This window comes from Chionomys nivalis, chromosome 14 (assembly GCF_950005125.1).
Source record: "Chionomys nivalis chromosome 14, mChiNiv1.1, whole genome shotgun sequence".
NCBI lineage: Eukaryota > Metazoa > Chordata > Mammalia > Rodentia > Cricetidae > Chionomys > Chionomys nivalis.
In genome coordinates, this window is record NC_080099.1 from 58337187 (window position 1) to 58349530 (window position 12344).

At 41.4% G+C, this 12344-nt stretch overlaps 1 protein-coding gene across 6 annotated transcripts in view; it reads left to right on the top strand.

Annotated features, from left to right (window-relative positions):
• Nucleotides 1-361: 361 nt before the first annotated feature.
• The window catches only part of Nol4 (nucleolar protein 4), a 372059-nt gene continuing 360076 nt past the window's right edge, over nt 362-12344 (top strand). For 2 of the 6 annotated variants that reach the window (XM_057789164.1, XM_057789157.1), the window contains exon 1: nt 374-2163. In XM_057789164.1, the coding sequence (XP_057645147.1) occupies nt 1900-2163 (264 nt within the window). In that variant the 5' untranslated portion in view covers nt 374-1899. Of the gene's footprint in view, nt 2164-3236; nt 3349-12344 lie in introns of those variants that run through there. The other 4 variants (XM_057789161.1, XM_057789158.1, XM_057789159.1 and 1 more) reach the window with 4 other exon arrangements.

Genomic DNA, 12344 nt, shown 5'->3' on the forward strand with positions numbered 1-12344 from the left:
CTCCCACCTGGATGCCTCCAGCTCCTTTCTGCCACCTGGCTGCCGCCCGTCCTGCTGCTACCTCCTCCTGCCTCTAACCTGCAGCCTGCAGCATGCGCACTGCCCCCGGGATCCCTAAATGGGACAATTCTGCCCGTGACGTCAGCGCCCAGCCGTCTCCACAGAAACTTTTGTCCCATTGGCCAATCAGAGAGCTTGGAAGGGGCCTAGGGGTGGGGGGTGGGAGGAGAGGGGAGTGGGAGGGGTGGGGGTGAGGGGAGAGGCGAGAGGTTTAGTGTGTGGAGCTGCTCACGCAGCGCCCGGGCTGTCAGTCCCGGCTGGGGCCGCCACTAGACCTTCCCGGAGACGCGCACCCCCGCACCCCGCGCCCCGCACACCCTCGCCCGACCACACACACGCACACGCTCAGCCTGGCCGCGCGGGAGCCACTGAGCAGCCTGAGAGCAGCGGGACCGGCTGCGGGCGGAGGACTGAGCTGCATTCCCACCGGGGCTTTCGCCTGGGAGAAGGAAGCGAGTCGCCAGGGTGGGCTCGGACCCCTCAAGGAAGGCGGCGCGGGTCGGGCCATCGGGCTGTCTGAGAGGATCCCTGCGACCCGCGGGAGCATAGGCAGGGAGTGTAATAAAGAGGAGCGGCCGCAACGAGCAGGACTGCAACTCCCCTGGTTACTGAGCCGCCGTGACACGGGGGTGGAAATCCTGATGGAGGGATCGCTGACTTCGTTTGCTTGGGAAAATCGTCTGGAGCAACTCCGATTTGGCTCCTCTGAGCAGCGGAGGGGGGTCCATGACGTGGCAGTGGGAAAATAGACAACCGAAACCTCCCGCGTGAACAGCAAACTATAACCCAGGGAGGGGAACGACTGCTCTCTGCATTTTAATTTCACGCAAAAGGTTTTGTGCGGTAAACTTATTTCCATGTCTTGTACCCACTTCAGCAGAACCCAGAGGGTCTTATCTTGGGGACACCGTCATTATCCCGGAAAGCCCCAGCCAGCGGCCTGCCTTCCTGCTCCCACATTCCCCGGACCGGATTCCTGTTTGGGGTACTCCATCCGTCCTAGAGAACTATGGTCAGGTGTCTATGAATACTGGGCCAGTTTCTGAAACCTAACTCTTACAACCTACCTGCGAGCTGGAATTTAGCCCAATATATCTGAAGAAAAGGCATGTTGAGTCATTTTGGGGATACCTTCGTGTTCTTTTAAATTCCTGTAAAACGGGATCTGATAGGCTGACCAACATGACAGGTAAGAACTTTCTGTTTCTCTAGTCCTGTCACGGAGAAGGCCAAGGCTGAGCAGGACCCAGTAAGGAGGAGAATCCAGGGACCCGTGTGCCCTTCGAGGCTCGCCAACTGAGGGCTGCTTTTGCTAGAGGCGCAGCCCTGGCTTCTGGACCATCCACTGGGGAAGCTTCTGGGGCGCGCGCCAGGAGACTGCCTTGCGCTCCGCCTGCCCTGCCCTGGACACAGCCCTGGGGCGAGGCATCTAGGGACCACCTCAAGTCAATATTGGGATTTTTAATAAACCAAGGAATGGGATTTTAATTATTCAGAAACCCAGCTCCTCTGGGCCAGCTGCTGTTGGGATGGTGCTGATCACACAGTATTAAACGGACCCACCGTTAAGGGCACCAGAAAAGCGTCCGAGACATCTTTTGCAATTAGGACCGAACCAGACTTGGTAGCACAGGGCATTGATTGCTGGTGCCCATCCGGACCCTCCTCCTCACTCCCTGGTCCTACCCCCACACCCCACCCCACCGGAGGCAGCCTCCCGCGGCTCGGCCAGGACCTCGCGTCCTTGCATCGTGGCCTGGGCTGCATATTTCATGAGCCCGGGGTGAACAGGTGCGAAGTGCGCTGGGAGCATCCGGCCCACGGCAGCGCAGGGGTAACATGGAGAGCGAGCGCGACATGTACCGCCAGTTCCAGGACTGGTGCCTTAGGACTTACGGGGACTCAGGCAAGACCAAGACGGTGACCCGTAAGAAATACGAACGGATCGTTCAGCTCCTCAACGGCTCCGAGTCAAGCTCTACCGACAATGCCAAATTTAAATTCTGGGTCAAATCGAAGGGTTTCCAGCTGGGCCAGCCAGATGAGGTCCGCGGGGGTGGCGGCGGCGCCAAGCAAGTGCTCTTCGTGCGGGTCAAGACTACGGTGAGCCGCCTTCTCTGTTATTTGTCTGCTGGAGCAGCCCGGAAGGGAGGGCGGAGAGAGGGGAAGGCAGGGAGATGCTGGAGCCACTGTTGGCTCCTTGCCGCCCCCCCAACCCTCTCCCCAAGTCCTCCACAGACGCAGTGGCCGGGCGTGATTTCCCTTCTATAAAGTCTTTGTGGTCCTTTATTTTAAAGCAGCAGCGAACCCGCAGAGCTGGCGGCCCTGCCTGCCTCGGGGCTGCGCTGCGGGACGGTGGTTGAAGCTTGCCTTCGCCGCGTCTGGTGGTGTGGTGCCTGGTGTTTCCCTGGCCAGGCCATTGTCCCATGCCCTTTGCTGGGCGCCTGGCGCGTGTCCTACTTCCGCCAGGGCACCTAAAGGCCAGGCTGGAAGCCGACTCACACGCTCTGATAACGATGCTGATGGATAGGCTACTGTGTCTCTTTATTGGCACAAAGCACGAATGTGGCGGTTGAGGTGTATTTGGGGCTCTCCCCAGGACACTATCGAATTTTGTTGTGAGAACGCCAGCGGGGAGACACAGAACAGTCCGCGCGCCTTAGTAGCCCCCTGAGATCCTAGCCACGATTGTTTGGTTGGCAGATAAGAACCTGGACATTCCTCCTCCCCGCCCCCACCCCCTTCTTCACTCGCACCACTGAAGCTTCCAGCTAGGCAATGCACAACAAAGAGATGGGTTTGGGCGCGATTAAATGCTGTGTTTGTTCCTCTTTCTGGGTTGGTTCTAGTCTCCTATCCACAAAGCTGTAGAGAACGAGGAAACGGCTGTGAGACCGGTATATTTCATCCTAAAACGTAGATGCCTGTGGGGCTGGGAGGCTTCGGCAGCATCTGCTTCCTTTGCAAGAAGATGGTAACAGGGGTCTACAAGTAAGATCTCAGGTCAGATGTACAACACCTAGCTGCCTCATGATGGGTACTCACCTAGAGTCGGGGGGGGGGGAGCAGCTATCTGGCACCCTTTGTATTTTTGTCTCGCTTGGGGATTCGTTGAGCTTTGCTCCTTCCTCCCAATCCCCCCCCCCCCCATTTTTTTTTAACTGGCGACTATTTCCCAGTGCAAAGCTCCCTGAGGATCTTAGAAGGAAGGCTTCTGGAGGAGAAGGCTGTGCTTTCTCTGAGGAGAATGAAAGACACTTTCAAGCTCCGTCTGGAGGACTCACTCAGGTTTGGAAAGAAGCTTTTGGTTCCCCAAAATTATTTGGGAATGGTTGCTTGGAGGATGGAGGTTTCTTTTGGAATTTATTTGGAAAATTTGAAAACAAGGGTGGACTGGAAACACAGAAAAGTTTTTCCCCCTTCTTCTTGAGGTTCAGTTGTTGAAAGATTTGCAAGAGATAGATGTCAACGATGGTTTTGCTTTCTCCTGTAGCGCAGAGTGCTGCTAAAGACAATGGTGAGGCACTGGCTTGCCTTGCTGGATGAAAAGGACCAGTCTGGCATCATTTAGAGTAAGGTTTCTTTACATCTGCATGAGCCAGAAGTGTGTTACAGAGAGGAATTGCTTTGTTTCACTTGGATGGGGACTAATGCTAAGAGTGGACAGGAAAAATAATTTATTGTTAAGCAGAGTGAATTATAATCCTAGCCGAGTGACTAAAATGTTGTTATATCTTTTTAAAGTACTATTTAACATGGTCATATATCGATATTATAGATTATATTATATTATATATCATTGCTAGCCAGAAAGTTTTTTTTCAGTTTTTCATTCTTTCTGTGTTAAATTTAGATTCTCTGTTTGGGTCCAAGTGAGTTCATGCTTGTATAGATTTGATTACAGCCATTATATGTGTTAGAATATGTGTCCCTTTGAAGACTAATTAAAATTCCAAATAACACAAGTTGTATAAAGATTGTACAGGCACCTAGATAATCGTGGGTGTGAGTTATTCAAACCAGCATTCACATGCTGTGACACCCATATTTTCATGTCAAAAAAATAAACGTGGAGTTGTTAGAGAATTACTGCTAAGACACCTAATAGAGAGTGACAGCTGCAGGGGGAAAATAATGTAGCACGTGTTTCTCTTTTCAGTAAAGAGTCCATATATTAATGGGAGACAATGCGATCTGCCAGGTGATATTGTTAAATGATTTCCGTGCAGTATTTAAAGCACTCTGTGTTCCATTCAAGCCTATTTTGAAATGTTGAATAGGATTTTAATTCATGAGCTCTTCTACTGTTCTTTATGAAAAATTTTCTGCTGCTCCTGACACAGAATTATAAGCTCCACCTTCTCTGAGAGGCAGCCAATCACAGTTTCAACCAGTTAAAAAATAAATAAAATATCCCTTTTATCCTGTTTCCCAATGTCTGAATACATTTTCCCCTAAACACACACACACACACACACACACATTCATTTGCCTTCATCATGACACGGATACATTCAACAAAAAGACAGAAATATGTTTTCTTTTCATTCAAAGCGTGTATATTGCACACGTTGGTTGAAATGAAAAACTGCCTGTGAATGGTACTTTTGAGCAGATGGAAAGTCACTCTGAGCTCCTTGAGGTCTGAGAGACATTGGGTAGCTTTCCTTTTAGTGAGATATGCTTTGCTCCTGATGCTGCGTCAATGCAGTGCTGCTGATAATTAGATGTCATTATTGCAGCCAAAAGGAAAAGAGAAAGAGGAGAGGACAGGCCTGGGCTAATTAACTACTTTTATTTAATGAAAGAGAGACAAATAGCAATTGGGAAGGTACACAAGAACAGACTAGACACACTACATAGACTTAATTGCAACAAGGCAGTCTGTCAATCCCATAGTTAGAGGGGCTGGGTTTACCTCTTACTTTCTCTAGAGAATAGATGCAGCTTTGCCCCTGAATCCCAAAACTTAAAACTGAGCGTGCAAAAATGGATTCAAAATAAAAACTGTCAACAACTGGAAAGGATAAGTATGTCTTTAAATACTTTTCCTGGCCAGGTCTGAAGCTGAGGGGACCTTTCTGTCACTGATGTTTAGATAACTCAGTGGCTGAAACAACACTATTTGGTCACCAAGCAACCCCATCCTGCAACTCAGCCATCTTAGGTCTGGACGGGGACCTGGATGTGTATGCTTATGCAGTTTGCTTAACATCCCATCTGCTTATTTTTTGTTTGATTTCATGCAACTGCTCTTAGTACATTTTTAAAATTAAAAGCTCTGTCAAAAAAAAAAAAGACTCAGCAAATATCTGACAGTGATCGTAGCAAACTCAGTCAGAGACAATATCAAATAAGCAGGAGTATGGCTGCTATCTTTACTTCTTTGATAGTTCATTAGAAGCTTTTGATCCTGATTGACACATTGTTTTTTTACAACAATTAAGTGAAACACAGTCACAGTCTGAATTACCACAATATATTCCTCCACTTGATAGTATGGATGGTAAGATAAAAATAATAAAACATTTAATCTTTCTTTCTGCATTATGACTAATGCACTGTCTTGTACTTTAAAAAACCTCATTACATTGTATAAAACATTAATGAGAAATTTAGTAATTCCATATTTGCAATTCTTCTTTTAGCTTTAAATCAGTGAATACTCTATAATCAAATCAAAGACTATTTCCTTGACCTATGTTTGTAGAGAAAGAAACCAAGGTGTAAGCTTTGCTTCCCTATACTCTAATCTATATTTACTTTACTGTGGAGCATAAAATGAAATTTCTTCCACAAAGGAATATGCAGTGTCTTTAGTGATGCAATTTAAAAATGATGATTTATTCCGTCCTGCAATCTATAGCCTCAGAGTTCATATTGTTCTTGCTGTGCATACTACTAATTGATGAGTGCAAAGTGATGACAATGAATATTCATGGACAAGATTATAAACAGTTAGCATTTGGTTAGTTCTCTGACCATGGTGTGCATCACAAATCCTTTATTCTAACCGGGGTGAGAGAAACAATAACTTATGAAGAATCTTCACCTACTTCCTCCTCTTCTAACAGCATGCATTTGGAAACATCTCATGTATTAGACCATCATCTGGAATTTGCTACAGATCTCAGAGAGGAGAAACTGTGCTCACAATCCATTATGTTTTGTGCCTATAAGAGACATAAGTCATCAAGGTGGTCATGTTTTTGTTAATCTATCCTTAGATAGAACCGGGTTCCTCTGACACAGCCAACAAAATAACATATCATATCTACAACATCAATTTTGGGAATGAAGTAGGGTCCAGAAATAATGCCAGCAATGCTGCTTATGGAACATCCTCAGTAGTTCCTTGTGGCATTGTCATGAGAAACAACCATCTATGCTCTTTCTTGTTCAGTGTCTGTGTAAGCTCAAGACACTAGGGACCTTCAGTGAAGGCCACTTGTGTGAGTGTCAAATGGCAGGACATTTAGATCTAAACACCTCTGTGTATAAGTACTATGTGAAGACTATCCCAGATGAGGACCCTAAGAAAATAACTCCTAACTTTTACACCCATTCTTTATCATCTTAATAGTAAATACAGTGGGAGGACTGTCGACACTAGTATTTACCTATTTCTTCCTCTGCCATCTGAATACTTTGCTTCAGGATTTTATTTTGTAGACTCGTTGCACAAGATGGAAAAAGGTGAGGAAGCAGAACCTGAGATATGCAGCAAAACTCTCAAGACCTTCAGTTTTGTGTCAGGATCTCATAGATATTTCCTCCAGTGCTCTTGTATTTGCTAAGACTTCTACTTGTATTGTCTAAATAAGAATGATCAAGATGAATCATCCACTGTGGTTTAGGTCCATTCTTTTTTCAAAATCTCTGTATGACAATATAAAAATAATGGAAACTAGTTGCAGGAAGCAGGGTTGTGCCATCTGGGCAACCATCACCATCAGCGAATTACTTTGTTGTCTCTAAGAATGCATATTAGCAAAAGCAGTTTAGATATACTGATTAATAGTTGTATAAAGACAGACAGACAGACAGACAGACATAATATCACCAAACTGGATTTGCAATGTTATGCTTATTCAAGTAAAAATACAATGTTACCAAAATGGAACAAAATGTATGAAATAAAAAAATGCTAATAAACAAAAATTAAGAGAAAAAATTAGTAAAACCAAGTGGTTGAATTACTTTGTTCTTTATGTGAAAATTACAATTGACTATGTCATTATAAACTTTCTCCCATTATAAAAGGCAGGCAGATTTTCCTTTCCTCTTAGCTCCTTGTCACTTGGCTCCTGGTTTATACTACATTTATTAGGTTAGATTTATTATGTATTTCATATAAAATAATTATTATATAGTGTAGTTGTGTTTGTGCTCTCAAAGTTTTCATATTTATGTTATAGGACTTGGCTCTCACAGTGTTTTACTTTGCTTATGTCTAAAACTATCTCATGCATTTTTACCTAGTTTTCTTTATCACTAATTTTTCATAAATCTACCTACCATTCTTTCCCTAATGAATAGCTTGTGTGGTGTGTTCTTTAAGGCTTGTGCTAATTGGAAGTATTCTTTCTTGGCCTCTACATCTAGATAACAATTTAATAATAGGTTCTTCCTGTTTTCCATCAGAACTTTGGAGATATCTCTCATGTCTTGTTATGAGGATAATACTTTTCCCAGTTTCATAAGTTGTATGCTTCTTCATCACTGGAATTAAATAATTTCTCTAAGATGTGTCTGAACTTTATTTATCTATATTTTTATAGGTGATCACACTCATGCGTTGTCTGAGTTTTCTGAAAATCTCTGTGTTATATTTTCTACTGTGCATTTCCACCAAAATATTTCAAAGTATGACAGTTGAAAATACACAGGATGATATTTTCTTCATATCCTGCCCCATTCTAGTTTCTTTAAACTGGACTCTCTCTTTAAATTCTCATTTTTCCCACATATAGAAACACAGTTCACTTTTTTATATAAACTAAAAGTCTGTGTGGCATGATGGGTTTGCTTCCTTTTGTCTTATAATCAGTTCTTGAGGAACGTGTTCCATTCCTTGTAGGGACATAGCCCCACCCATTGGGGGCGTGTTCGCCTCAGGCTAATGTTTACAGATAAATCTGCCAGGCGTGAGCCCAGCAGCCCTTTTTTCTTTTGCTCCGCTTTTCCGGTACACCGCGGGAACCTGTGGTCCTATAAGTTTATTTCCTTATTAAAGCTGTATATATCTATATAATCTGTCTACATTCATTTGCGCCACCACAATTCCTGTCACTGACTCCTAGGTCTTGTAGCTCTCAGATTCTCACCAGCCCTATGATCCATAGGACATTTTAGTTGCTTGGTGATTTGGTCATTTCTCCAAAAACTGGTTTGAAGATAGAGATTCAAACTCTACCTTAACCTGACTAATGTGGTATTTGGTTTGTGCTCATTACGAAAGGAATAAACCTTGTTTACTAGCTGTTGTGTGACCAGACATTCCTATTTATGTCCATATGAGAGGAATCTTTTCTCCTTTCTCTATACTTATATGTTTGTCTATCTGCCCATCTACCCAACTAATTATTAAAATATATGAAATTGAAAATCTTTCTTTGTTTTGTTTTTTCTAGACAGGGTTTCTCTGTAGCTTTGGAGCCTTTCCTGAAACTAAACTAGCTCTTGTAGTTTTTTTTTTTTTTTTTTTTTTCTAGACAGGGTTTCTCTGTAGCTTTGGAGCCTGTCCTGGAATTAGCTCTTGTAGACCAGGCTGGCCACAAATTCATAAAGATCTGCCTGCCTCTGCCTCCCAAGTGCTGGGATTAAAGGCATGTACCAACACTGACCGGCTGAAATTGAAAGTCTTTATCATTTTAGTTGTATGATAATTACCGTTAACTATATTCACATTTGTGTGTTTGAAACATTTCTTATATAATCTATATTCAATTCACTTTCATTTCCCCTCTAACTCCTAAATTTGTCTTTTTGTAACTGACTCATTGTGCTTAAGACAAGGTATTCAGGATTCACCCATGCTGCAATATAGTACAGAATTTTCTTCTTTTCATGCTTGAATAATATTCATTGAAGGTGTGCAACCATGTTTTGTTTAAGCATGATTCTAATGACTATGCTGGCTGCTCCCATTTCTTGGTTATTGTGAATACCACTGATATAAAATTGTAATACCCGAATATTAAAGAAACAAATTTTAAAATAAATATGAAGATATTTGACTGTGGGATCATCTATCAGTTATGTTATTATTATTACTTTTGGGTTACTAGCAACTATTTTCAATGTCAGTCATAGCCTTTTTCAGTCCAATCTATAGTAACAAATATGAGCACTCTTTACATCTTAAAGAATGGCCAACTGTTGACTTTATTTTCTCTCAAGAGTTCTTCAGTGTTGGGGCTAGAGAGATGATCAGCAGTAAGAAGCATAAACTGTTCTTGCAGAGGACCTGGATTCAGTTCCTAACCTCACCATGGGCAGCTCAAAAGCACCTGTAACACCAGACCCAAGGGATCACAAGTCCTCTTTTGGCCTCTAGTCTCTAGAGGCACTGAACTTATATGCATCCCTCCCCCACTTACATGTTTGCACATAAATAAAAATATGTTCAAAAGGTTTCAGAAATCATATATCATTTTTAAGCAACTGAAAATATTTAATGATAATGTGATTGATGATAATATTATATTGATACCTTATGCTTACAAAGTTCTTTGGGTAAGTTATTGAAAAATTTATTTAAATGGAATGTCACTTTTAATGTTCACAGTAGTCCCATGGTGCTACCACTTTCTTATTAAACTAAGGTTTAAATTAAGATGGATTTGTCAGAATCACTCAGTTGTAGGTTCCACAATCCTTGAATTAAGATATGTATTTCTAAATATTTAAGTAAGACACTCCAATGGCTAAAAATCTAGAATATCCCTCCAACATTAGTGATTGTAGATTAATATCCTATACTAATATTTAACACATTGTAAAATTTGCTAAGATACACATATATATATACACAGATGAGTTTTAAGTCTGTTTGTCTATCTGTCTGTCCGTCCACTTAAGTTTCAGTATTTTATTCCTTACAAATTACTTCTCACACTGCCCTAGACACACAGGTGCCAATTTCTACATATACCTGTTATTCTGATCTTTAGTGTATAAATACCTCGCCATAGAACATTGTGGCTCATACTTTGCCCTTCTGCTGTATAAGGGGTGCCTCTGTACTTAAAAATCAGAGTATTAACCGCAGTCCTACACATTCAGGGCATACATAAAACACTATTGCACACTTTATGGCTACACCGTTGGAGAAATAACTCCAGGGTGTTTTTTAAGGGATGCCACACAATCTCAAACACCTAAACAGTAGGCTACAGTAGAGCTGATGTCATAAACATCAGCTGGCGTGAGACTAGGAGACCTTCTAGTGCATACATTAGTTTAGATTTTATTCTGCAAGGAATGATGGCTGCCCAAAATGTTACAGCAGGAATGCCAGCACTCAAGTAGATTTGGATATTCTTCATGGTTAATATGAGCATTAATAATATAAATTAAATGAGTAAAACATTAAAGTCACACATTTCAACATACTGTTTGAAATAACATTACAGGTAATAAAATAATTATTAGGTTTTACATCAATACAATTCAATAGCTTCTTGTTGCTGAGTAATTGAGCCTGGTTATACATATATCAGATTGTTATTAATTCTAATAAAATATTTAAAATAGAAATCCATTTAACTTAGAAAAAACAGATTGTGTCAAGTCAGTTTGTGATACATAGAAATTTTGACTTGAAAATTATCTGTTGATGGCAGATGTTAGAAAAATAGCCTCATCTATCTCTTAAATAGCTTTCAGGCAACAATTCAAATAAGTTCCTGAGCTTTTTTTTTTTTTTTTTTTTTTTGCTTATCTTGATTTCTTATTATTCTGTCCATGGGTCTCCAATTTTTGTGAATTCTGACAGGAAAAATTTAAGACAATTCCCAAATATGCCCACCCTTGTGTAATCTCATCCCTTTGAATATGGGCAAGGCAGAACCTACGCATACTTATATATATTTTATGTTGCTATATTTTTTAGAATGAATGAAAGAATGAATGAATGAAAACCTAGCCACTTGAGTAAAGGTTAATACCTGAACCGTCATTTATACCTGATTGAAGGAAGAAATCAGTTTTCTTCATAGAGTGACCTTGGGTACATCAGCCTCTCCAGGACTGGCTTTAAATTCAGAAGAAGTTGACCAACATATAATGGACTCCACAGTTTTTGTGTACTTTTATTTGGTTTTGATTTGATGTTTCATTCTTTATTTCACTTTGGGCATTGTTTTCTTTTGCTTTCTTGATTGGGGTGTTGATTTGTTTTTTATTTATTCATTTATTTTTCGTTTTGAGGAAAACTTCAAGTAGGGTGGGTCAGTAGGGAGAGAGGATCTGAAGAACATGGGGAAAAGGGAGAATATGTATATTTAAAACTAAAAAATTGTGGCCGGGCGGTGGTGGCACACGCCTTTAATCCCAGCACTTGGGAGGCAGAGGCAGGCAGATCTCTGTGAGTTAGAGGCCAGCCTGGTCTACAAGAGCTAGTTCCAGGACAGGAACCAAAAGCTACGGAGAAACCCTGTCTCGAAAATCAAAATAAATAAATAAATAAATAAATAAAAAATTGTTTAATAAAACTATAATAGCAAATAAAAATGTTTTAAAAATTAAACAGGTTATAAAACAAAGGAAGAAAAAGAAAGCCTGGAATATACTCAATACCACAGTGACCCTCTCTGCAGAGAAGGAGGGGACAGGGTGCTGAGAGCTATTAACTCTTAGGGTAGTCCCATGTCTTGGCCACTAGAACTGATTCTACAGTACACACAAGAGTGCATACATCCATTTGACATTCTGGTTTTATCTTTTTTGCCTATGCATCAACTTGAGGAGTGCCATTTTTATTTTGGATACCATCTGTATCATTTGTTACATAGATAGATGTATATCCTCCTCCCCATCTGTTGGCTACTTGTATATCATCCTTTCAGAAATATTTGTTCAGTTATGTGGTCCAATTTTAAAGTTTGGATATTTATGTGCTTTCTGTTGAATTGTTTGGGTTTGTTATATATTTTAGACCTTAATCTTGTATCAGATATTTAGTTTTCCCACATTCTTTTATATACTGCAGGTTGTCTTTGTGCTTTGTATGTATTTTGTTATATAGAAGCTTGATGTGACATCACAGAATTCTATATTTG